Here is a 27,471-nt window from a genome sequence, read left to right on the forward strand (position 1 = left end):
AGAACAACAGGTATCTTTTTAAACATCACAAGCCATTTATGAACAGCAAAAAAACTAAATGCATGAAATAAAATAAATTGAACACAATAAATAGTTTGACCAGCTCTAGCAGGAAGAAACCAATTAAGGTCTTCCATGTAGTATTCTGCCTTTTGAAAACTCGTAACAGAAATGTGATTTTCATTTTCTTAATATAATTTAATAAGGAACTTTTCATCATTAAATATCATAATTGCATGTGCTTTATGATGCCATTACATATATTTACACAAAACAAATTAAGTTATTTGATGTAATTCCATTATTTTTCAGGATGCATTCTTTAAAGTAGGCAAATTGGAAAGCAACAATGCTAAAATTACATTACAAAATGTTAAAGAAAGAGTCCAGTGTAATAGAACTGTTTCAATCATTACTTCAAAGTATAAAGGAGAATAAATCAGTTTAAAAACAACTTAAGCTCAATTTCTGTTCTTGGCTTCCACTGGTGTAAGTCAAAATAACTGCACTGAAGCCACCATCTGATGGTGTGATAATACATACTCAGGCTGTAAAAATTCAACTTCCATTTGTATGCAAATCAGAGAGAGAATTTGCAGAGTTGTTGTTACATAGGTTTGGTTATTTTTTCCATTTTAGACAATTTAAAAATAGTTTAAACATAATAAACAAAAACAGACCTTACCTGAGAGATTTAGAATGCCCTTGTTTTCACATACATTCAGACTGGAGCTGAACAGTTTCAGTCCTATATAAGGAATATGACAGCTTCCAAAGAAAAGAAAAGAGTAGCTCAGAATGTTTTGGGAGGACATTGAACTCATTAAGCATTCAGATGACAGTTTTATGTAGGTGAAGGCAAAATCTAGACTTTTAATTATCTAGAAAATTTAACTAATGACCAAGGTCTAATTAATGCCTGATGTAGGAATACGCAACTGCATTGGACTCAATTAAAATTTTTTGTTTAAAAATATCCTACAAAACAAGAACATTTCAGCTCAGGATTGAACAGGTAATACTGAGGCACAAACAGTTGCTATTTCAAAAAGCTTATGCTCCAATACATCTATTAGGGTATGGCTAAAGCACTGCAGCACTGAGGCTTTTAGTCTGTATTTGCCCAAGGTGGATTTTTTAGTCATAACAGGTTTTTGTTTAGTGTATGAGCAGTCAGTCATCCCCATACTTCTGGTATATGTCAACTGGTGCTTTGAATCTAGCTTTTATTCAGAGTGAAGCTACTTGATGAAACTGATGTCAGTGCACAAATACAGATTTTAAGCTGTGCTCCTAAAATTTAAAATTAATACTAAACTTCTGGCTGACATTTTCACAAATTAGGCTCATAAATGAAAACTGGGGTAGGATTTTTGAAAGAGACTTAGTAAACTTCACTAGCTGTATGGGGGGCTGAACTCCTTTAGGCACTTCTGAAAACACCAGCCTTGATTCTAGAGCTGGTTGGGAATTTTTTGTCTCTGCTCCCTGGTTGTCCTGTATCTTCCACGACTGGCCTACTCATCATGGGAGCTCCTGATGCTGCAGGATCCTGACTTTAAGAGCATCTGCGCTAGTACTCCATTCTCTGGGAAGCAGGGGGAGATTCTGTCTCCCCCAACTCTATGAGAGGCCCGTGCATTCTAGCTTTGTGCAATACTTAAACTGCATTTCTTGGAATTCAACAGGTCCAAAGAACTATAGCAAAGCAGATTCAGATGGTGAAACAGATAGGCAAAGGTCGCTATGGAGAAGTTTGGATGGGAAAGTGGCGTGGAGAAAAGGTAGCTGTAAAAGTGTTCTTCACCACTGAGGAGGCTAGCTGGTTCCGAGAGACAGAAATCTATCAGACTGTCCTGATGAGGCATGAAAACATTTTGGGTGAGTGATAAAGCGGTATTTTTTTTCCAAAAAGCAGACTCCAGGCCACTGCATTGACATTTTACAGACCTTGCTTAGCTGAGCTGCTTTTGTACTCTTCCCTTGCACAAGCAATTGTGAGTGCCCTCCCCTCTTGATCACAATTTAATCCTTAATCCTTGGATTAGACAGAAAGCATTGATAAACTTTAGCATGAGCTCTTCTTCATGTAATTGTTGCATATTTTTTTCATGCAGTATAATTCACATATGTGCTGATGCAGGTATGGTTCATATCCTTATTGACAGGATAAAGAAGCTGAACTTTTAGCTAAATAAGCCCCCAAAGATATTAATCTGAAAATATTTTCCCCACCCAGGGTTCATTGCTGCGGACATTAAAGGTACAGGGTCTTGGACCCAACTGTATCTTATCACAGACTATCATGAGAATGGCTCCCTGTATGATTATCTGAAATCCACTACCTTAGATTCAAAAGCCATGCTAAAACTGGCCTATTCCTCTGTTAGTGGTTTGTGCCACTTGCACACTGAGATCTTCAGTACTCAAGGCAAACCAGCTATTGCCCACCGTGATCTGAAGAGTAAGAACATTCTAGTGAAAAAGAATGGAACCTGCTGTATAGCAGACCTGGGCTTGGCAGTTAAATTTATTAGGTGAGTAAAATTTCTTTGTGTGTGAATTCTTTCCTGACTCAAGGGATCAGAGCGATACATCAGTTGCTTCTTGCACTTCAGAGAGGGCAGTGACTTCTGTACAGCTGTGTTTTTTGTTCCCCTCCCCCTCTCCAGTTTCTTTACAAATGTCATAGAAAGTAAACAAGTACACTTCTACCTTGATATAACACTGTCCTTGGGAGCCAAAAAATCTTACCGCATTATATTGAACTTGCTTTGCACAGCCCCACCCCCCTGGAGCACTGCTTTACCATGTTATATCAGGGTAGAGGTGTATCTGCTGCTTTGTTAGATTTTTATCATTCTTAGTGGATATAAACCATTAGGAGTCAAGGGGTAAAGGGGAGGCAACTGATCTTTTTAAATAATCCACAAATTTTATGCATTGTCTGGCTTGGCAGAGTTTGGTTCTGCATTTGAGTGCTGCTGCTTTTTTTTTTCCCTTCTCCTTTTAGTGATACAAATGAGGTGGACATACCACCAAACACCCGGGTAGGAACAAAGCGCTATATGCCTCCTGAGGTGCTGGATGAAAGCTTGAATAGGAATCACTTCCAGTCATATATCATGGCTGATATGTACAGTTTTGGACTCATCCTTTGGGAGGTAGCAAGGAGATGTGTGTCAGGAGGTAAATGGCAAACATATGGTTGGTTGGTAATTTAGTTTAACAACAAAGAGACACCCCCCTGTCCTGTCCCAACACATCTGTTTGAACAGAAAGGTGGCAGGGAGAAATTTTCATCTGCCATCCAAGTAGAGAACAAGGCCCTGATATTATAATATGCATACAGAGAACAAGTCATTGTGAGACAGTTGAATGGAATGAATTTAACTTACTTGGGGAATTGTATGTGTCTTATCATGCAGTTATGATGCATCTGGAATGTTTCTTTCAGGAATAGTTGAAGAATACCAGCTTCCATACCATGATCTTGTGCCCACTGACCCCTCCTATGAGGACATGCGGGAGATTGTGTGCATCAAGAAGCTCCGTCCTTCATTCCCCAATAGATGGAGCAGTGACGAGGTGAGAAGTCCTGCAAACATAGCATTGTCCCTGTTAAGATCAGTGGCTGGCCAGAAAGTCACCCTCCTACTTACAAACAAAATTTACAAGAGTATAATGCTCTTATTGTAGCATTATTTAAAAAAGATCCTTTCTTATATTTTCTTTTCACAGTGCTTAAGACAAATGGGAAAACTTATGACAGAGTGCTGGGCTCACAACCCTGCTTCTCGGCTGACAGCCCTGCGAGTAAAGAAAACACTTGCCAAAATGTCAGAGTCACAGGACATTAAACTCTGATTCATTGAAGAGGACAGAAGGCTCATCCACTCCCTGTTTGCATGGGGGAAAATACCATACCATTTCAAGAGTCTGCATGTTGCTTTCTGTGAAAGCCCATTATTTTTATTTTATTTTTTGATTGTTTAAAAGAAGATACTGCTTTAAAGTTTATGCAAGGAACTTTCATTTATAAAAAGATTTGCACTCCCAAATAGCCTTGCTGACTGAAAAAATTCTCAGAGAGTCACTTGTTCAGATTAGTTTAGTTTAAATTGTTACAGATGCTGTTTTGATGGGAGTCCTGATAAAAGAAAGAAATTCTTTGTGAAGCGATTGTGTTCTTTTTTGGGAACCAGTGCCTTAAACACAACTGTTTATTTACAGGTTTCGTATTTGTTCAGTTGTTTTAACAGTCCCCCAATTCCAATTTTACATAAGATTGTATAAAGGTGAGTGCATGCAACAACCACACTACATTTTATTCTGTAGGCCTCACTCCTGAGGCCAGCCAGGAGACACTGTCTGCCTGGCCAGTGCATCCAAGCTCAGATTGCTTTCCAGAGCTATCAGTGGTGCACTGTGGGATAATCAATTTCAGCACTACTCCTCTCACACAGATAAGCAACACCTCAAAATTCAGAGTGGACCAAACACTTTTCCTCATTTATGGAGAAGAGTCTTACAGATGATGACACAAGCTGAAAATTGTTCCTGCAGTTCTGTAACCATATGGGAACCAATCCGTGTTCTGTACACAAAGTGGGGGGGGAGGGGGCAGCCAGAGCTGTTGCATCTGTGGGTGTGTGGGAAGGGGGCTGGGGCTGCAAAAAAAACCTAGAGCCACCCCTACTAGCAGTGGTAATAAACCACTGTGGCACCTGGCGTATGCAAGTAAGTACCTCCACAGAGAGGGGCAGTTGGGGTGCGCCCTTTCACACAGCAAGCCCCGCCTGCATCCCTCCCACCCCGTTAAACAAATATATTTCATTCTTACCACTATGCATGTTGGAAGGGCCCCTCCCGAGTTAGACAGCTCCGGCTACGTCCCCCGCTGTTCTCGGCTCGGCCCCGCCAGCCTCTAGCTTTTTCCACCCTTGCCGCACGCACCGCGGGTGGCAGAAAGCCGGCCCGGCCCGGCCCAACCCAGGCGGGAGACCCCTCCCCGATGCGGGGAGGCTGTATGCAGGACGCCGCACCCCACTCACCGTTCCGAGCGGTGGGGAGTACTGTAGCGCCGGGCGCTACTCTGGGCCCGGCCGGACACCCTGCTCTGGCCTCTCTGCTGCTCTGGATGCTGGAGCAGCCGCCGCTCTCCCGCGCGTGAGCCGCTTCCGGCTTTATACCATCCCCTTCGCGTCTCCAGCCAATGGGAACGCTGTTCCCAAATACGCTGTGCAGACCGCCAGGTGGCGCCGGGCCCTGATTGGTGTGCGGGACGCTGACTAGGTCGGGCGCCCCTGGAGCGTGTGTCCTCCTCCACAACAGGCCAGCTCGCTTAAGAGCGAGCGGCTTGTTCCCTGTGCCAGCGAGTTTGTTTTGTGTCGGAGTGCTGCTTTCCCCTACCCCTGAGGCTGCACAGTCAAGACTTCATTATTACTCCCCAAACAAGTGCTGAAGGGACACAGAACAAAAAGACAGCCATCCCCCCAAAAGCTGACTGACAGAAATAAATAAGCATGCCTGGGGCACAGGTCTTAGGCCTGTAATAAGTAACCCTCTGTCACATTTATTACTATCTTTCTTTAATACAGACCATATTGAAAGTAGACCCACCACAACGCCCTTCTCCTTTATGTGACACCACAATGCAGAAGAGGATACACTTGGAATTGCACCAGAGACAAATGGGAGGGTGTTTGAGAGCAGAGCTCATTAAGTTAACTAGGGATCAGTGCCTGCACAAACACTAATTGGGCCCCCTGCCCACTGTTTATGGAGCCACTCTCTGACATTAGTTACCCGCAGACTGGACGAGCTAGGTATACCGCCACACACACAGTGCACAGCAGGCCCATCACTTGACTTACTTACTTACAGGCACTGAGATTAGTGACAAAGGGAATAAATTTATTATCAAAGATCAATGTAATAAGAAACAAGTTATCTAAACAACCAAAATCATAACACACTTTCTAGACGTTTAGTAAAACTAGCAGGTTAATCTCCTGGCTGAAGACCTTTCTGTCACCCAAAGTCCTCCACAGGGTTTTCAACCAAGGCTGCCTGTGACCCATGCTGTCCATTCACTTGCAGGATGAAGGGGTGTCTTTTGTGCCTTCGCTATATACCCCCAAAATTTATTGTTTTTAATCCCCTGCAGCTTGTTTTGCTCCTTTTCTGTTGACATCACATCTCTTTATTAACAGTTGACTAAAGAGGCATGCATTCTGATATTTTACAATGCTACATTTACAGCCTAACAGAGAGAGACACTTTAAACACATTTTCTGTATATATACACCTAACTCCTCACATAGTATCTGTACATTTGACAACACTATTAATGACTAGCAAGTCCACTGCTTTCAGGTGATTCCTCACCTGGGATTCTTTGGGAGATCCAGAATGTTCATAGCAGATTCAGGGTCCCTTCCAGCTCTATGAGATTAATATTTTAATGGCAACTGGCAAGGGGATGCAGTGGGGTTACAAAAATCTCCTGAAAGGGCATTGAATCCAGCCTTCACTAGCAGGACCAAGTACTGATTTTGCCCCAGATCCCTAAGTGGCCCCCTCAAGTGAACGCACAGCCCTGGGTTTAGCAGGCCAATGCTCAAACCACTGAACTATCCCTCCCCCTCATAAAGCAGCAGCAATGAGTCAACGCGGGGATTTGTGACTAGCCACCGAGCCCTTTGTTAACCCATCAAACAAATAACCCACTGGTCTCAGGAGGTGGGTTGCAGAGGCCCTGGGATGGCACTGGTTGTAAGCAGAAGGCAGGCCCGTCTAAGCGCCCAGGCGGCACGAAGGAGGTAAGCTACCTTCTGCCATAGTACTGCTGACCTTTAACATAAGCAGATAGGTCATTTGTCAAAAATCCAAATAGGTTTGTATTTTGCCCCAAGACAAGTTACAGAAGTTCCTTCAGGGGTCAGTACCTGGACTACTAGTATCCAGAACAAGGCAAATGAAAGGTTTAGAACAAGTGGAAGGACTGGGACAAACTGATGCACTGGATTTTAGTGACATGCGAAAACAGTTTAAAATCATCCTACAAATGCTGCTAGCATGAAATTTTGGGAGCAAACCTTCTGCAAATGGTGAGTTTAACAATGCCTCATGAACTGGCTTCCCGGAAACTGCTATCTGAGACGCTTTGGGTGCAATCCAGGCCGTGTCACAACCTCCTCTGCGACGTGGGGTGCCTCACAATGCCTTGCTGCTGTGGAGCCTGAACAGGGCCACTCACAAACAGCCAAACGACTTGCAGGTCACACCCTGAGAGTCTGTATATCACCATGGCCCTGGTCCGGCAATTCTGACCCCCGGTAGCCTGTTAGTGAACAGCGGCTACACTCTGGCTTCCAGCAGCTTCGATTACTATGTGCACGGTGACGCCGACTCACTCCCGGTCCCGGATTTCCCCACAGAAATGTCTGTTTCGCTCTGTCCAGATATATTCGGACCGTTGCCTCTGCGAGGGCATCGAGCTACAGCACTTTACATGGAGTTAACCACACAATTCACAATGCTAGATGAATTGTGATTAAAGAACAAAACAAGTTCATTTAACTATAAAGAGAGATTTTAAGAAGGTACAAGTTATAGTCAGAAATGGTTACAAGACAAACAAACATAAAACACTTTCTAGTACTCAACTTAAAGTAGACATGGTTCAAGGTGAAATTCTTACCACAGGTTTTCAGTAGCTTTGCCGACCAAGTTCCAGGACACCATCTGCTCCGACAGCTGTTTTCTTTTGTCCTCTTAAATGAGAGAGATCATTTGAGATGTTTTTGCCCCTTTTATAGCTTAGCCACCCTTGGAAAACCATTGTCCTGAGCGTGAAACCCTGGATAAAAGCTCTTTCCAGCTGAGAGCAGGGAGACACAGAGTCTGGCGTGGGAGAGGATTCATGCTGTCGTTTGCTCAGATCACATCTTCACGTTCCTGCCCTGCTTCCTTGCAAAAGAATCACCACTTGATAGGTGATGACACCTGGCTAGGAAGTCAACTTGTCGTTAGTGTTTGAGAAACAGACGTACCCAGATGTGTCCAGTAAACACATAGTATTGATTTTGGCTTATGTTCATAACTTTACATATGATGTTGCTACATGCATTTTACCGTGACATTAATGACCAGCAAGTTTTACTTTTCACATCTTACCTCAAGCAGGCATTTTTTTGTACAAAGATTTTTTACAATAGTGTGTCGGGTGTGAATACAGGGGTGCGTTCTGTCATGGTATCTTATTGAACTTTTCGGCCTTTACTATGCCATCCTTGACTTTCCGCAATAAACCTGATTGATATTGGCTATTATGGCTGTCCTACATATTTCATAACAAACCAAAGCAGAGCCAAGTATGCAATGCTATAATTTATCAGCAGTGCCCACGAGCCACAAAGGCGGTTAATTACAGGCAGGTTCCTTCTTTAAAAAGCTCATCCTGGATAGACTAGACCCTGGCACCTCTTAAAGAATCCAGCCACTCTAGCACTTTGGCCTTAAATGGTGGGTACATTCACTGCTGAAGTAAACCCAGTCTTTGCTCCTCCCCATCCCCTTGCCCTTACATAAGGGCGGCCCTCTCCTCTGGCATTTGATACCGCTTTGAATGGGAGGAGATATGCCTTGGTCTCAGCATCTCTCTTCATGCAGAATTATTTCTGTGAATTAAAAAATGCCTCCAAAACTATGGAAATACTGACAGGGTTACAAACATATTGTGACAGTTCAGCAAAGCCCCCTGGTCCCTGATTGGCTCATGGAGAGACCTGGCTATACAGTGGACAATGGTGCTCTGATTAGACCCCTGTGAAACCAGAATGACCCAACGGGGAGAGACGGGGTATGGGGATATCAAGATCAAAATCCAGTCTGAAGTGGAGTCAGCGGGGTTACACAGACGGAATCAAAAGCAGAATCCAGGCCAGAGTCAAACAGCTGCTGGGCTTTCTGAGAGAGCGCTGCATCATTGCACCCTTTAACCCTTTCTGCTCTAGTGAGTCCAGCAGCAATACCATCCAGGCGGGCTGTGCTCTTCTGGTGATGTGACTCCTACTCCCCTGGAACTGTAGGATGCTGAGCTGAAAGCAGCAATGAGAGAGAGAGAAAGAGTTAAAAAGGGGGTGGGGGAGGACAGCGACAGCCAGGAGGCAGCGTAGCTGACTCACTTGGGATCGTTGTTGTGTGGGCTTCAGTAGTGCAGCCCAAAATCAGGGCCCACTATGGCATGCAAGTTATTAGCAGTATTATGGTAGCACACAGAGGTTCAAAATTAAGAAGGAGACACTATGACATGCACATTATCAGCATCACATGATAGTAGCACCTGGAGGTGGGAGGTGTTATGAAGTGCACATTACCATAGCGCCTGGTGGGGGCTCCCTGTATGAAATAGACATTATCAGCAGCATTACTGTAACAGCCTCCCCTTTTTATAGTGTATATTGTCAGCAGCATTATGGTGGGGGGGGGGGAGAGGGAGTATGAAGTACACATATCAGCAGCGTTACGGTAGCCGCTTTGACCTCTGTGCTGAGCTATTTCCATCTGGCACAATCTGAGTTATTCACTGAGGACACACCCAATCCTGTTCCACGAGGGAATCAAACCTCCCAGGCCCTTTCCTTGCTCCAAAACCCAGGGCCGAATTAACCTTTTTTGGGCCTCGTACCAAACCTATTTGTGGGCCCCCATGGAGGCAATGGAGCATGGCGCGGGGAGGTCAGTGCCCAGAGCGAGGGGCCAGCCAGGGGCAATGGGGTATGGCATGGCAGGTGCAGCCCCGCTTTGCCCAGCCCAGTGCGAGGGCAATATTTACAAACCAGCAGTTGCCAGACACATACTGGCCTGCCTGGCCCTGTGCTGCTTCGTGCTCCTTCCCCTCAGGTGGCGAGCCTATGCTGAACCACACAGCATCCCCTGCCCAACACCCCCCGACTCCTATGGCCAGAGCCCGCGCAGACCCACTATGGCCAGCGCCCCCCCCGACGCTTCCACAAATGTACAGCACCCTGCACAATGCCACCCTTGCCCACAGCCCTACCACAACTGCCCAGCACCCCCACCAGAATCCCTACGCCCTACTGCCCCAACAAACAGATCTTCCCCGCCTCCTCACAGCACTGCACCCCCCCAAAGAGACCCACTGCCCCATGCCCTGCCTCCCAGCCACACTCACCAGCCCTGCTGGGAGGCAACTGTCTGCCAGGCTGAGCTGGCAGCACAGCCAGGGTTGGTCCCAGGGCAGGGAACCTCTCCAGCCCTTTGGGAGTGGCGCTATCAGTCAGGCTAGAGCCTGTCCCAGTTGGACTCCCTGAGGACCCATTTGCCTGGAGAGGCCCAGTCAAGCCCCCACACCTCCCTCCGCTGTCATCCTCCCCCACTCCACCGGCTGAGACTGGCCAGGCTTCTGCATGAGTCCAAGGCGGCTCAGCTCCAGGAGACAAGACAGGGCCCCACAGGTGGTGAGAAGCGGAGACCGCCTGGAGCCAGAGGTGCACTGGGGTCCTGCCAGGGGGCAGAGAGAAGCTGGGGGGTGGGGATGGGGACAGAGAGGAGCTAGTGGCAAGGGGGGAGCCGGCAGGGGTGTCGGGGTGCAATGCAAATGGAGCAGGCCGGGGCCCCTTCTGAGAACGGTCCCAGCTCCATGGTGCCACTGGCGCCATTGTAAACCCGGTACAGCCCAAACCCAAGCCTGTGTCTCTTGCTTGCCCCATGCCCAAAGGAGCTGTTTCTCTGCTTCCTTCCAGGGCCCTGGCTTCCTTTACCATCTGCTAACTTTCTGCCCAGAACACAACCACTCCCACAGTTTCCACGTCTACAACCCAGGGCCTTCCTTAGGCATACACAGCATATGAGGCTGCGAGGGCACCTGACAATTTGGGGCACTCCTGGGTCTTCGTGCCCACCCACCCACCTTTTCCTATTCCTGTTCTAATCTTACACTTCCTGCCGGCTCCCATCACAGCTGGCTGCTGCCACCTGGTGAGTCTTCCTGCAGAGTGGATCTAGTACTTAAATGTGAAAAAGCCTTCCAGCCTTCCAGACCTATTAGCACAACACTGAAATGGTTAAAGAGCCATTCATGTGGTAATGAAGCCATTTAACAGCATTTGTCAAGCCCCAGGTATATACTGTCAGTTTCTGAATTTACTGACAAAAACAGTTGCGCATGACTACTCAGAACATATTACTCTACAGAACCTTAGTTTAAAATATGCTTTAAAAATATTTCATTAGCGTCTTGCTGAAGATTATAAAATCACATCTCTAAAAAATCCTTGCATAGATTTTTAGATGTACATTCTGAGCATTCATCTTTACCTTAAATGCTTGGATCTTCAGACATATAGTTTTTTAAACAAATCCTTCTAAAGACTACCCTTATCTAAAATGCACATGCGAGCCCAGGCTGCTGTCGGGCATAGAGGCATCAGTTTAATAACTCTGCGTAGGGCCCCATAAATCCTATGGACGACCCTGCCACAACCGGTCCCAGAGACACCTCTCAGCTTCTGATCCGCTGTGCCATGCGGCCCAGTGTCTTAGGTGGTGGCCCCCTTTGCTCTCAGCTATCGCTACACAAAGGGGCATTTAAATGCTCCTTCTGCTTAGCTGGAAAGAAAAGCTCTTCACACACTCTGGTTTGTAATGGTCTATAGATCAAAGAGCCATTGTCACTGTAGAACTGATAACTGAAATTGTTTTTAATTGTTCACTTTATTAATGTAACTTCTGTTCACCATTCACTACACTTGCCATATTGTAATTCAAACCCCATTTTAAAACGCTCACTCCATCTTGTAAAAGCTTCCTCCAACCTTCATTTTTGCAAACCCTGCTGTAATCTTATTAGTTAGTTTAGATGTGTGAATGAGGCATGTATGGATGATAAAATCAACCTCCAGCCCCAGCCTGTCCTGATGAGGTGAAGTTCAACTACCAACGGCTGAAGACCTAGACAACAGTGAAACAAAGTAAAAAGCATCCACCCTAAAAAGAAAAGGACAAAAGAACAACAGAAGGAAGATCAAAGCCAGGTTCAAGGCTGAAAGTCACGCCTGCAATTGACGGGTGATCAATCCAAACCCAAAGGCAGCGTGACACAGCAAGACCTATAGACTTTGAATCCAAACTAAAAGCCTGTACAAAAGAAGGGTGAGATAAGAGACTTTGGGTAACATTCTGCTGCCAACATGGAGCCAGCCACCTGCTGATTAATTTAACAACAGCAGAATGAAGCAACTCCCATGAACTAACATAGGGAAAAATCCCTATAAAGCTGGACTCTGAAGACTGAGGACTTTGAGTCTATGGTTCTGCTGCCAGCCTCCAGGAGCATCAGGTGCACCTGACCCGGACTCGGCTCCACTCTTGTGTACAGGGTACCTGGCCAGTATTCTGTCACAAGCAACTTTAGGCTGGTAACTATAATATCTATCCAGAACTTGTATGAATGATTGTGTGAATGGATATATAGGAATAAGTAGCTAAACAACGTTGTTTGCTGTTATCTTTTATTTTATTATGGTATTTACAATAAATGTGACAAATGTCTCATCCCCTTTAATAAGATCCTGCTAGTTTTTTATTGGTATAACATCACATTCCAGCATAACAGTTAATGTCCACATATTCTGGAGTGGGAATGACTCCTCATATCTCTGGGATGGGGTGCAGGGGCTGTTTATACAAGGACCCCCCTTGCCCGGTGCTGAGATGCTGCCACCTCTGGGGTAGGGCGCAGAGGCTGTTTATATGGGGATCCCTATGGGCTCGCTGGTTTGTAATTTAACCCTCTGAGGACTGCACAGGAGGCAAAGTAAAAAGAGTTTAACCACAGTAACTTTTACCCTCAGCACACACAAGAGTCACAGACACTCAGATAAAATAAGCAAAGCCATATGCTCCCCCATCCGTCTCTGCTCACCCCTCCTTGTGAGTCCACAGAGTAGTCCTCCTGTTGTCATTGCTCATTTGATGCATCAGGCAACATAGTTCCAGGAATGATAGAAACATTTCAATGCTGTGGACCAGGCCTCATCTGGAATCCTAGGTCCCATTCATGGCCCCGAACAGAAATTCTAACGGAGACAGAGCAGGACAACTACAATGCTCAGAGAGGGAAACAGCTCACCACTCTTCTGAGAGGAGACTGGAAGAGTTTGGCTTGTTTAGCCTAGAAACAGGGATGTGGTTGCTCCCTAGAAGTACACCAGGAAAGGGAAAGAGCCAGTGAAGTTAAAGGACAATGTTGTCCCAAAAGCCAACGGGGATAAACTCACCAGGGATCAACTGACGCTGGAAATGAGAAGACTGTTCCCATCCACCAGCAGACGGGGGCAGAGTCTGGAAAACTCCAAACTAGCTGCAAGCTGGAGCACTTTCTGAAGGGGATTCTCTGTCATAGCCCTCCCCATAAGAGGGAACCCGGCCTAGATTTGGCCCTTAAATAAACTTCCTGACCCTGCTTTACCCACTGATTGGCTGCAGGTGGTGAAACTCCCTGTCCACCTGGAGCTCAGCCTGGCTTCTCCTCCCACCAAGGCATACACAGCTGATGATGACTGCAGTGTCAGCCCTTACAATGAGCTGCCCTGGGTCTCCGCTGACAGCTCAAGGTTCTCATTAATCCCAAAGCCCGAAGGGATTCCTGTGATCATCTCATCTGTCCCCGTCTGACCCAGGCCCTGAATTAATCTCTGCTTGAATCAGAGCAGATCTCTTAGGAAAACATCCCATCTTGATTTAAACCTGGCCACAGCTGGAGAATGCACTGCAGCTCATGGGGGGGGCATAAACCATAAACCCTCATTCTATCCCCAGCTCTGGGAGGGGATTGGGGTCTAGTGGGTTAGACCAGGGCGGGGAAAGGGACTTGTAGCAGGACTCCCAGTTTCTATCAGGGGCTGGATGGATTCAGGGGAGGGAGGAAGGACTCTAGCATGGCCCAGGCTATTCTCTCCCCTTAATGTCCTGGGATCCACCAGTCAAAAGGACCCACGTCCCAGCTGCAGACTCAGCAATGAGCCAGATCTCTGCCCCCTCTACCTCCCCCCTTTCCCCTGCCTGGGCACTGACCCACAAGGCCCTCTCCTGTTTGCCTGTAGCTCCGCCCCCATAACACTCTCCCACCCTTCTCCTGTTCTTACTCAGGGAGCACCTTGCCCAGGCCTCCTTCAAAATCTGTACTTTCAGTGTGCACAACTTTGGAGAGGCCAAGGTGGCCAATGTGCAGGTGATATATGAACTGGTTGAGGTGCTTACCTGGCTCTACAGGGGGGCTTTAGGGACTAGTCTGGCTCTGGAGGGATGAGGGGTGGGTCTGTCATGGGCTCTGCCCAGGGAGCAGGTGCTGATGAAGCCAGCATGGTCCTTGGCTGCCCATACTCCCCTGCTCAGTGTGCGCCTCTGCAGATCCTGATGCTCTGTGACATTGCCATGGTGCAGCAGGTCCGAGACATCACAGGAGACGCTGTCCTGGCCCTACCAAAGGAACTGACCAGGTACCGGGCCCAGCCAGAATGTTCGGGTTCTATCCCTGGTTCTCAAAGGGGGATGGGTCTAGTGGTCTAGAACAGGGGAGCTGGGTGCTACCCGTGGCTCCGGTAGGGAAAGGCAGGAGGGTGAATGAGGTGATGTTCACAGCTCTTTCCCTGGGCAGGTACAACTTGTGCCATTGTTATGCCCAGTTGGGGAGCCAGAGCCTTGGGTACAGGATCTACAAGTGTATCAGTAAATTCCCCTCAAAGCACCCCTCACCGTCAGGTCCCCATGTCCCTTTCCCCGCTCCCTTGAGCCAGCCAGTCCCTCTACTTGGGGTCTGGGTTGAAGCCGGCGTCCCCTGCAGAGGAAAGGCCCCGTGTCCCATTCCCCCACTGCACACACACTCACACTCCCGAGCCAACCAGTCTGCCTCCCTGTCTTGGGGCTGGATCGGAGCTAGCACCCCTGGAGATGTCATGCTCTGGGCTGGCTGTGACCCCACTTTCCAGGAAGGTCAGACATGGTGTCGGTTACCAACTGGTGCCTGTTCGGGTATGAGGCGGCCAGGGAAGCTGGGGACTTTGCCAGATTCCAAGCATCCAGCATAATAAGTGGGTCCCCCAGTAACCCCCCTGCTGCCCTCCCCAGTGCCCCCTGCACAACCTGGTGTCTCTGCTGCTTCCCCATCCCCAGCACAACCCAATCCAGCAATGCCCCAGTGCCCTTTCCCTTCCTTCTCCTCCCATTACCTCCAAACCCCAAGTGCCCCTTCCACTGCTATAACCCCCTCACCATCTTTGTCCTCCGCTCCACCAAGCCCCCCATGCTCCCTAATCCTCCATGTCCCCTTCCTCTCCACCCTTTGTGACCCTTCCCATGCCTGCTTTCCTATGATGTCTCTGACCACCCCCCATGTTCCCCAGCCCCCACAGGGATGGAATGGGACCCAGGCATCTGGGAGGACTCCCCTAGTGGCAGAACCACAGTGCTGCCAGGCCCAGGGGTGGGGGTGAGGGATGCAGCAAGGGACACAGACCCAGGTGTCCAAGGCAGCTCTCCTGGGAGAGGGATGACAGTGCTGCCAGCCCCATGGGGAGGGAATGTGAGCCAGATATCCAGGACAGCTAGGCAGGGGCTCTGTAGTTCCTGGGGAGAGGGGGAGGTAATGAGACCCAGGCATCTGGGATGATTCCTTTAGGGGCTCTGCAGCTCCCAGCCGTTGGGAGTGGGGGTTGTAGGGTATGGGACCCATGCATCCAGGCTCCCGTCTCTCTGTGTGTGTCCCCCCAGAACATGATGATGCTGAGGGACCTGAATGGGGGTAGGGTCTGCATCCCACCCAAATGTGCCGAGACCTTGGTTTCCACTGCCTGATCGGTGACAGTGCTGACACCACGATGATGATGATCGGTGACAGTGCTGACACCACGATCAGAGTCCGGACCTATGATGGGTAGCCAGGGGACAGCACGAGGACAAGGGGTGCAATCCCAGGGGAGGGCAGGGCTGGAGCACTGGGGGTGTAAGCACATAGTAGGGAGGAGTGGGGGTCTCAGCCTGGGTGTGGAGAGAGCTGACTCCCAGCCCTGGGTGGGGGAGGGGAGAGAAGTGGATCAGAGCACGCTGATGGGTGGGGGACTGACTGCAAGCCAGAGAAGGGGCTCCGCAGGGGTGTGAGGGGGTCTCAGCATGAGGGGTAGAAGAAGTGGGGCACAGAGAGCCCCTGACAGAAAGGAGTGGTGGGGAGCAATAGAGAGGTGCATTGGTCTCAGCCCCCCCCCGCCCAGTTTGGTTAACTCCTGCTGAGCAGGCTTATGGGCGGGTCTTCTATCCGCAAAGCAGATTGACAGGAGCTGATCTCCCAGTTCGCGCTACCCTGCAACCCGTGCTCCCCTGGGGTACACAGGAGTTGGGTTAAGGAGGCAGGAGGGCTTGTCAGATTAATCTAATTGACCTGTATGTCATAGTCACTCAGCCCACATCTAATCTGTCTCTCTCTCTCTCTCATTACTCCTGATATCTTTCTGGCAACTCTGAAGACAAATGGACAAGACCACAGAAGCACCAAAGATTAGTAGAAGGGAAGAAAAAGCCCTGAAAAGGATGGAGACACAGTGCTGCGTGCCCTGCTTTCCGTACTGAGAGCTCGGGTCTTAAACACTGTTTCAGTGGGCTAAGCCCCTAGAGTGCCATGTAGAAGGACTCCCTGTAAATAGTGATCAAGGTTCTTCACTTAAACAAATGATTGGGTATCCATGACATCTTGAAGCTCAAGGACCATGCTTAAATATGGCTCAGGTCTCTTTCTGTTTCACACCTTTTAAAGCCCTGTGTGATTCACCTCTCCATGCAACAAGGGTTTAGTGCCTCCATCCCCAAGTGAGATGGAGTGGCCTCCCATGAGCTGGAAGGGGCGGGACCACGCCTGATCCTGGTGGGCGGAGCCAGGCTGGGTTCATCCTCCTACAGGAACGGGGGGGGGGGGGCGCAGGTGGGACAGGAAGTATAAAAGGCAGAACCACTACTATAGATCAGTTTGAGTCAGGGAAGGGAACAGGTATCTTCATGCTGCTCTAGAGCCTGAAGTAGAATTGCCACTGTGCCCTGCCTGAGGATGACCTAGGAGAAGAGCTGCTGGGAGTGCTGCTTGCTGTATCTCTTCAGGAGATGGAGGATGACCCAGAGCTGCAGGTAGCTTATGGTGGGGGAGTAGGAAGTAGCCCAGGGACAGCTGATCATAGTTTAGTTCTGTGGCTGCCTGAATGTTGGTCTATGTGTTTTGCTTGGCTCCCTGCTGAGCCAGTGGTGGAACACTCTCATGGTTGGGGTCCTGGGTGGGACTGGTTGGAGTAGGGTGGATCTGGATTCCCCTGATGTCCTATTGCCAACTGCACCCTGGGTTGGTAGCCTGTTTCTCTCTGTGGCCTGGGTCTGCTAAACTGGTTTGCCCTGCCTGGGGGCTTGGGCTCCTTGAGACTATTGACCTGACCTGCCCCACCTAATCTCTGGTAGAGGGGGGTGCCCTAGGGGTGTAGTGAGGTGGAGTGGCCTCCCAGTGAGCTGGAGTAGGAGGGACATTGCCAACCCACTAACTGTTCCCCTCTAGCCTCTCTTGGGGGGGCCCCAGGCAATTGCTGAGCAAAAATTCCCCTGGCTAGTGAGGGAATGTAGGTCTCTTCTTTCCCTGCTCTAGATTCTGGCCTCTTTTCATGCAGTTATCTAATGACCACCTTTTAAGAAGGATTTGGGTCACCTATCTCATGCTTATTTAGTCATGGGTCACTTTCTTGTGCCAGGCAAACTGACTGCCCTTTAAGCCCAATGTAAGGGCTTAACCCCCTCAATCTCAAAATAGTGAGGCTTTTTTGTGCCTTGAGACCATTGCTGCCTGACTGCTGGCCAAGAAATGCATGGATACAGGGGCACAATTTATGGCTTACAAAAAATCAGATTATTAATGAATAACTTCAGCTAAATGCATAATACTGGTTTGTCAGAAATCAATACACTCATTGACTGATAACTGGGATGGAGTGGACGTAGGAGGGAAAGTTGGAGTCTGGTAAGGGGATAGGCTGTGAAAATCCTCTAGTTTAGCACTGCAATTAAGACTCAGACTTAGCAATGCATGGCTCATTATCCAGGGAGGAAAAATGAGTGCATGATGCTTCCAATGCCCCAGATATTAAAATCTGGAATCAATAGTACAAGAGGATATTGGTGGGGAGGGTGGAGGCATAACATTCTGAGGTTCAACCCACAACAGTAAGAGGTTGTGTAACTCCCACCCCATCTCCCTGCAACTCTGGGGGGCCTTAATGCTACGCTGCTGTGACTCTCAGGCTAGACACCAACAGCCAGCAGATAAGAATATGGGTCACCCCTGGCTTCCACTATACACATGTAGTGTGACACACACACTCATCACTCAGACCAATTGTCAATAGGATAATCAGCCAAGGCTCCCAGAATTGAGTTACTATGTTACCCCTCTCAGCCTCAGCAAGTGAGTTTTAACATTGGTAAGTTGTATGACTGCTCCCTGATGTACCTATCTGTTTTGTCAGGAAACTCTTCAGGACTTTGCCAGTCCAAACCTTGCCTTGCCACTAACAAACCCCTGCTCCTCAGTTCCCCAGGGATGTTTCCCTGCAGTGGCCCACCTTGTCTTGGAACACTCACAGGAAATGAGCTTACTGACCCGTTAATGAGATGGTAACAATAGTTTACTAATTGTGGCAACTCTAAATTTAATCACAGCACTGAATTGGTTTAATTGTAAAAAGTGCACTGAACAACAGGTGAAAGGTTTAAGTGACTCAAAGTATAAGCAGTAATGCTAGAGAGGGTGCCAAAAGTGTGTGTTGCGGGGGGAGGGGATGCGTTTAAGACTAGAAACTTAATTCAGCAAGTAAATTCTCAACTGCATTCACTTCTCAGATGCTTGAACCTATGTGGCTGAAGGACCTAACATTCTGGGATTTTGAGACCAGACCTCTTGAATCCCTTAAGTCATGGATAACTCAAATGTCTTTTTGCCCTAGTGATGGGTGTACTCCTCACATTGGGCCTGCCTGGCCTAATTTAGGCCTTGAGGACCCATCAACCAATTAAGCAGCAAATAGGGGGGGAGGCAGGCTATGAGGAGGTTGTTAATTGAAAGCAAGCTCCCTCCTATGAGGGAACAGGCAGGACTTGCATAAAGCTAAAAGGCTGGCAACAGAAAGATGGCTGTGGGATGAAGAATAAAGTATAATTTCCCATAGTGCAGTACAGATGTTTCAAAATATTTATCACCAGTGTATCAAAGGCTTTCATACAAGACCTCACTTGATGTACTTTTATACTATAAAAGGCTGTACTTGAATTGTGTCCAAAAATTGCACCTGAATTGCAGACAAGCCATGGAAAATGGTGAAAATTAGTAATAAAGCCTATTACTTTTCTCTAATTTAGTGGGAGCCCTGGGTGGCTAATCTATCAAAATGACTCTAGAAGCCTAATTTTGTTGAAGCAATCATATTGCAAGTTAGTAGGGCCTTAATCATATAGTAAGAATGTAAACAATTAGCTGATTCAATTGCTTATCATTTGAGGGTCAGACCTTCTGTCCTTCTAGCAAAGAGGGTGTCTCCCCTGCTCTCTAAGTAGGTGGCTGTTACCTTTTTTTATGTAAATGTACCTTCATTGTGCCAGCCTGATGACCAAGCTGGTCAGACAAGCAAATAAACACAGCATGCCTTGGACAAAGCACTGTATGAATTATTCATCTAATTTTAAGAGCATAATTCTAGTACAGTTATAACTATTTGTGCACACCCCATACATCATGCAAAAATATTAATCAGTGAGTTGTCTTCCAGTGAGCCATTACATGTCACCTTTTGGGTATCTATTAGGACAATGCTGTATTAGGCCTAACACACTCACTACAGCAGATGAGAATTGTTGATACACAGGAGTAAACCACCCATGGGCCTCTGTCAAAGGGAGGATGCTTACCAGCTGGAGGCTCTGGTTCCTGCCATGACTTGGGAGTCCTCTGTAGGCTAATGGGGATGAGGGTGGGGTGGTCTTCCTCAACTAGTTACAAAAACACAGGCTACCTGTCTTCCAGGGCATCCTTCAGTCCCTGATGCCTTATCAGCATCCTGTCTGACAAGGTTGAGGAGGGGGTCATGAGTAGCTTCTAGCTGTGCATTGGAAGCAGTTTACAGCACCCAGTCATGCTCCTTGAAGGGGCATGTACAATGAACCCACCTGCAGAAACTGTTGGAGTGTTTTGTGTCTTGCATGGGAGCCTCCAGGGCTTGATTCATTCAGGTCCTGGGCTGGAATCTGCTCCCACAGCTGCTCCTACTGAGTGAAATTTCTTGGTACAGGTGACTTTTTTCCTGCCATTCCAGGAGAAGCCCTAGAGGATGGTGTACTTCAACCACACATTGATCAGCACCTGGATGTGGTCAGTGGGCCAGGTGGCTGCTCTCAGACCAGGATCTGGAAAACAGTGAAAAGTGAGGTGATGCAAAACTACTAAAAATACTGAAGTCCCAGGCAGACAGCAAAGACCTACAAAAGGATCTCTTGAGACTGGCCAACAAAATGGCAGATAAAATTTAATGTTGATAAATGCAAAATAATGCACATTGGAAAACATAATCCCAACTATACAAATGATGGGGGCTGAATTAGATATTACCCTTCAAGCTGGATCTTGGCCAGAGAAACATCCACAATGTGCAGCAGCAGTCAAAGTGAACAGAATGCTGGGCCTATCTAAAGGGATAGATAAGACAGACAATATCACTTCTATATAAATCCATGGCATGCTCACATTTTGAATACTGTAGGCACATGCGGTTGCCCCATCTCAAAAAAGATTTTTTTGGAAAAGGGGCAACTATCAAGGCTAATTCCCCACTCTGGCTCTTGGGTGCAGGTGGTGTGGTGATGGTTGGGGTAGGGGGGGCATAAGGATTCTAAAGTAATACTGGCTACTCCAGACTTGTAGTAAGCTTCCAAGGTTACAGCTTCTCTCTGACCTTGGATGGGTAGATATTGCCACCACCCAATTGCAAAAACCTCTTTGGACCCAGGAAGGAGCACTTGGGAATTCCTCCCTGGGGGGTACCCTCAAGGCCTTTCACCACCACCACCACCACCACCCCCTTTGGTAAAGAGCTGAGAAGAAAACAAAGGAAATCAGCTGTTGCTACCAACTAATTAAACATTATAGGCACAAACCTCTTAGGGACACAAATCCAATCCTGTTCTTAAAGCTAAATTTTATTAAACAAGAGAATACATTTGGAATTTAGGCTTTTGCTAGATTTAAAAACCCTACTTACAAAAATTAAACATCAAGGTGGTTATTCTTGAGGTCCAGCTTAACGGTTACAAGCATTTGGGGTTAGCACAGAGGAGTCCACAAACCAATAAGAAATAAACAGATAAACCTAATGGTCTTTCTAGACACTTCCTGATCTACTTACGTATCTGGGGTTTCAGATAAGTAGTTCTAGGCATGATCTAATTTTTCCAAGATTAAAGCTGCTTCTAGCATTGCTGCTTGTGTCTGTTCTCTCCAGAGAACAGGGGTGTGTGTGGGAGGTAGGTTTTTCCCCAAATTAAAAAATTCTAGCCCTCTCATTGGCTCTTTTGGTCAGGTACCCACTCCTTTCCTTTTATCTGTGGACTTCTTTACTTGCTTTACCTGTAAAGAGTTGAGAACAGCTACTAACAAGGATTTTTATAGCTGTCTGGCTGCCCATAAAAGGGAGCTATATCCCCTTCATTTATCACAGCAACAAAATGATGAAGGGTGTGGAACAGCTTCTGTATGTGGAAAGATTAATAAAATAGACAACTAAGGGGGGTGGGGATATTTTGCCAGAGGATGTAGTCTTGGCCTTCACTACAACAGGGTTCAAAAGAACTAGATAAAATCATAGAGGATAGGTCCATCAATAGCTATTAGCCAGGATGGGCAAGGATGGTGTCCCTAGCTTCTGTTTGCCAGAAGCTGGGAATGGGGATGGGATGGATCACTTGATTACCTGTTCTGTTCATTCCCACTGGCCACTGTGGAAGACAGGATACTGGGCTAGATGGACCTTTGGTCTGATCCAATATGGCCGTTCTTATGATCTATTGTCACCTGTGAAGAGTGCACTGGAAAGCAGTTCTGATATGGTCAGTGCAACATGCTACTACTGGTGAAAATGGGGTCACAGGGGACTTTACAGATTAGGTAATTTTCAGGTAGAAAAGGGTTTGGTATGTAGTGGGAATGAGGGTGGCGAACTACTAGTACCAGGTCTCTAGTTTGTCCCTTACTCCCCCATTCATGCTGCAAACTGGCACAGGTATGAAAGGAGGGGGTTTATCCACACCGCTCAGGCATACGAGCCTACTCACCTTCTTGCCTTCAGACACTTGCTTCTGGGATTTAGGTGTGGACAACCGAGGGCCATGGACATGAGTATACTTGTTAGTATAGAGGTACCCTTAGATATCCACACCTCCCTCACATTACCTGGGGTCTGGCTACTAAACCTTGAACAAGAAAAGAAAATATTGGGATGATGCATGTCATGCTGTTTGGAATGGTTCACAACAGTGCTAACCTCAGAGCAGCCTGTCAAAAAGCAGGGCAGATATCACAAACTGGTTGTATGAACAAGAATTAGACTTCATCAACCTGTAACAAATGAACTCCAGAAGCAATATACCAGTGAGTTCCATTGGGCACGCCAGTCTCTCGCCACCCAGGTGAGCTGAACTTGGAGATAATTGGTTCTCATACACCAAAGATCATGAGATTCAGGTTGCTTCTAGTCCCAAGGGAAAACTTACCCTAGGTCAGATCTCACACCAAAGACCATGCTTGCAGCCAGCCAATAGTCAACTAAGGATTTAACTAGGAAAAATGAGTTGCTTACAGGTTAAAGCAGGCACTCATTCTATAAAGGAGTTAATCTATGGTATTAAAAGTTGACAGTTACGGTCAGTCTGGATTCAGTGCTTACAGATGACCACAAGAATCTCTGCTTCCTAGCTTCAGCCATGTGAGTCTGAACAGCAAAGTGCTGCCATGAGCACTTTATCTCTTTATTTCCTTCTTCCATAACTTAAGCTGATGGGGTGAGCCATTTTGCACCTAGCCCATGCAGGAGCAATTAACAAGTCTTTATTGTGGTGATCCATGGCCCATTTAGTTTTGGTAGATCCTCTTGCCCATTGTGAATGACTTTTTAAGGGATTTAGTATTTAGCACTAGGTAAAGCTGTTTTTTGTTAATTACATAGTTAAGAACAAATATTTAAGAGTTTGCTATATAGATTTAAAATCATTTTATAGCATGGTCTATAGACAGGAGGTAGGATTCATACATAGTAGCAATTTACAATGCATTAGTCCTTAGAAAAGGCTTGCAAGTCCATTACCCATCTTAATTATACCAACACACAAGTGAGCTGGACTGGCTTCCAGCAATGAATTTTAGTGCTTGGCTAAGGCCTAAAAGCTGCCATTTGATCTGCCATTGTCACAATAGAATCCAGGAATTCATGGCAAATGTTGTGTTGGATGCAAAAGTTCTGTATTTTTGCTGCTCTTGAGTGTCAGATTTCGGTGAGGAACCAGAATTCTAATAATGATTCTTCTACAAAGAGAATTCTGTTATCATGAAATACAAGATATTTTAAGTAATCTAAACTACAAGTTACCTGACTACATAACTGTAGATTACAAAACTACATCCCTAATTTAGTTATGCTAGTATGAAAGTGCCTTATGGTATATCTTGTGTTGCTTCCTGAATTAGAATAACTATCTAATTATTTGGCCTCTTCTGCTTTTCTAACTCCAAAATGGTTGCCTTTTCAGTACAAAGCCATCTCAAAACTTTCTCTCAGGGGGACTACTGGCTTTCTTTCATCTAATGAGCAGTGGGAGGCCACAAACTTATTTCTGTTCCAATGAAGGGAAATCTAATACTTCAGTAACAAGGCCTATATCTTAAGTTGAGACTCATGGTTCAGACTTCTGCTTACAATTTAACAGCTTTAAGTACAAAAATATTTCACCTCTTTGATTTGGTGTAACTGTATAAATGTGTGTTCTTGATAGTGGTGTTTTCTAAAAGATTAGATGAGAATTCTTAAAGCTTAGATGCTATTTAATTTTGTGACTAAATTCTTCGTACACTTTAAAGTACTAAAAATGATGCTTTCCAATCTCCAGCTGACAGGTGAGGCAGATTTTTTTTTTCAGAGGACAGCATAATAAAGAGCACTTGATTGAAAAGCTGCAGTAGACAGACTTGTTGCCTGGCAGTTAATGAGTCTGTTTGGTTCAGAAGTTATTTAAGACAAGATCTGTTTGCTTTTTTCCTAAGAAACAGTCTCATCTTTGTCTCCCTCAGTGTGGGGAACGCAGCTCTTATTTGAATCCTGACACCAACTGTTGCCTGAAGACACAGTGAGACTTTCACTTTTATTTGTATTTCACCTGCTGACAGTATTAGTCATGCCTTTATAGAACTGTCAAGTCTGGATGTCTCCCCAGCCGCTGCTCTGAATCACAGGAACTGCATGCTAAACAGACTTACCTGCCAAGGGAAGCAGATTCACCATTTCCTGTGGATCATCAGCATCTTTACAGAATACAGTTGTGCCCAGTTCTGTTCTAGCAAGAATTTCTGCTGCTCATCCTCTGGGTAAAGTCTGTCTGCTTGTATTTGGGGTTTCCACTGGTTATGGGGCTGCCATCAATAGTGCCAAGGTATGTACATGTGTATACAGTCCATTTAAGGACAAATAGCACAGTTGCTTTCTTAGTATGTTAATGAATTATATGTAGCAAGAAACTTCCCCATGTTTCAGGACTACAATTTATGAATGGATTCTTAGTCCCCTGTTATGCAGGTTAAACCTGGTTCTGCTCATGCTGTTGTCACTTTGGGCAGAGTTGGCCTCTCTGGCTATAAATCAGCTGGTGCTTCCCAGATCATTGGGATTGACATCAACAAATTTTCCAAGGCTAAAAAATTAGGAGTCACTGAATGAATAAACCCTCTAGATTCCAAGAAACATTCAGAAGGTGCTGTTTGCAGTGGTGTGGCCATGGTGTGGACTACTCTGTCAAAGTGTACTTATTAGTGGCCCCTGTTATTAGGTTTGCTCTATTGTTCCCCACCTGGTGGCTGGCCGTCTTGATCATGTAATCTTCACAAGATCTCCTACCAAGAAGCCTCCTTATCTTCAGGGCAACACTCAGACTAAGTCAAGTAACAGCTCCCTGAAATAAAACATGACCAAGACTTTGTCCTTGTACCAAGAGGAGTACACTTATTGCTATATATGAGATGGATAACTGGATAGAACATGATATAATTAGTATGTCTAAAACTTTAGACTACAAATTGTTTTACTGGAATAAGTTTGCAGTCTATTGTATCTTGTAGTACTGAGGAAGTCTGTTTTCATAACCTTACTTCCTCTCGATGTCGATACATAAAGGCATATTTGCTTTGACATCCTGCCACATGGGCTCTGAAAGCTGTGATGTACCTAGTTTAGCCTTCCATGGGTCTTGTGTTCCCCAGGCAGAGAACAGGAGGCCCTGGCAATGGCAGGGAAACTATTTGTTAAATAAAATACTGAGATGATCCTATCAGGTGACCTACACCCACATGCTGCTGAGGAAGACAAAATATTTCCAAGGTTACTACCAGTCTTACCTGGGGTGGGGAATAGCCCATTCACTCATTTTGTCCTACAACTTTGGTTCTCTGACCTCTAGTTCAACACTTGTTTCCCAAGCGTGATCTTCACACAGTCCTTGAGTTCTGACAGGCCTTTTGTTTGGACTAATTCAGTTTGTCTCCTTTTTTGTACCTTTTCCCATCCAGAGATAAGTCATTGACACTTTATGAACTTTGACTTCTTATGGTTAACTCCCAATTAGGGTAAGCTGTGATAAGTCCTACAAACAGACTAGTATTTCAAGGAAAGCTCAGCTTGGGGAGAACTAAACCAAAAACTTCTGGCCTCCAAGCTGCGTGCCTGGAAGAATGACAAGTGGTCCAGAGGCAGAAAGCTGGGGCATTAGCCGTGCGGAGGGTGTAGAAGCTTAGAGGCATGGAACTGGGGCAGTCAACCTCCCAGACCTAAGGTACAGACTGAGGGTATGTCTATACTACCTGCCAGATTGGCAGTGTTTGATGTATTGGATCAGTTTATTGTGTCCAGATAGATTTATTGCATCTCATCTGCTAAACGATGCCTGTACACCACCTCCACAGGAGGAGTAAGCGGCATTGACGGGGGAGCCATGACAGTTGACTTGCAAGGATGGCCAGGTAAGGCTAACTAAAATTCTTCAGCTTCTCGTTGCATATCTTGGTTTGAAACACTTCCCCCCCTCCCCCGCTAATGTAGGCCAGACCTGAGTGTCTGGGCTTTGTGCATCTCTAGCCCTGGAGCAGGGGTGTAGGAGGGGAGGCTGAGTGTCTGGCTCTCTGCCTCTTGCATCAGAGTTGTGCAGGATGCTGGGAGCCATAGAGGAGACCACTAGGAAAGCATCTCAATTTTACTGGCCTAAAGGGCAAGTGAGACAGGCAGCCAAAGAGCCTTATTTCAATTGCCCACCATAAAAGCTAAAGGTTTTCTGGAAACATTGTTTCAGAATTTCCTTTTTCCCTGAAAATGCCCTTTCCCTTGGAAGAAAATGTTGACAAAATTCCAACCATCTCTACTGCTCATGAACTTAAGTCGAGGTATGTGCTCAGATGCTCTAAGAGTGCCATCAGGTCCTTCCATAACCAAGGAAGGTTTTGAACCCAGCTCGCTTTTTTTGTAGTTCCTTGCTAGTTGCCAGTCAAAAGATGTAAATACTGGATCTTTGTTTGTGTGCAATGATCTTGTAACAACCCAGCCATGTGCATTACAACTGGGATTGCAGCCAGTACACAGGTCCTATCTTGTGTGCCTGGCCATCACCTCAGTCATGGCATTTAAGGCCAAGGCTCACCCGATCAGCTATTGGCAGCTTGTGATTTATAAGGGGTGACATCAAAGTGCCAACATACTAAATGAACAACCAAAATTAGACCAATTACAGCCTCTGGGAGACTAGACTGTGCGCCACAGGTAGCAAACAGGAGGGACTGAAGTGTACCAGTGGCTGAGGCCCCGCAGTGGCAGGGAAATGATTAAGTGAGATGTACATAAACAGTCATGGCCCACACTGAGGAAGGCAGACTTGCTACCCCAGGTGATAGCCAATCTGACCTGGGGGAAAATCCTTCCCAGCCTCCTGTAGGGTGCCCAGTTAGACCCTAGGCATGGGAGCAAGAAACAGCCAGGGAAGTACTTGAGCAAGTACTCAGTGCAGCCTAAGATCCCTGCCCAGTATCCCATCTCCAGCCATGGCCATCCTTGATCGCTCAGAGGAAGGAGA

At 46.5% G+C, this 27,471-nt stretch overlaps 1 protein-coding gene across 1 annotated transcript in view; it reads left to right on the top strand.

The window, feature by feature from the left end:
* The window catches only part of BMPR1B (bone morphogenetic protein receptor type 1B), a 109,923-nt gene extending 105,940 nt beyond the window's left edge, over positions 1 to 3,983 (top strand). Inside the window, exons 7-11 of the mRNA XM_032762590.2 lie at positions 1,689 to 1,881; positions 2,240 to 2,537; positions 3,014 to 3,189; positions 3,458 to 3,588; positions 3,742 to 3,983. Coding sequence (XP_032618481.1) covers positions 1,689 to 1,881; positions 2,240 to 2,537; positions 3,014 to 3,189; positions 3,458 to 3,588; positions 3,742 to 3,867 — 924 coding nt within the window. The 3' untranslated portion in view covers positions 3,868 to 3,983. The remainder of the gene's footprint in view (positions 1 to 1,688; positions 1,882 to 2,239; positions 2,538 to 3,013; positions 3,190 to 3,457; positions 3,589 to 3,741) is intronic.
* Positions 3,984 to 27,471: the final 23,488 nt, after the last annotated feature.

This window comes from Chelonoidis abingdonii, chromosome 5, assembly GCF_003597395.2.
Source record: "Chelonoidis abingdonii isolate Lonesome George chromosome 5, CheloAbing_2.0, whole genome shotgun sequence".
NCBI classification, from domain to species: domain Eukaryota; kingdom Metazoa; phylum Chordata; order Testudines; family Testudinidae; genus Chelonoidis; species Chelonoidis abingdonii.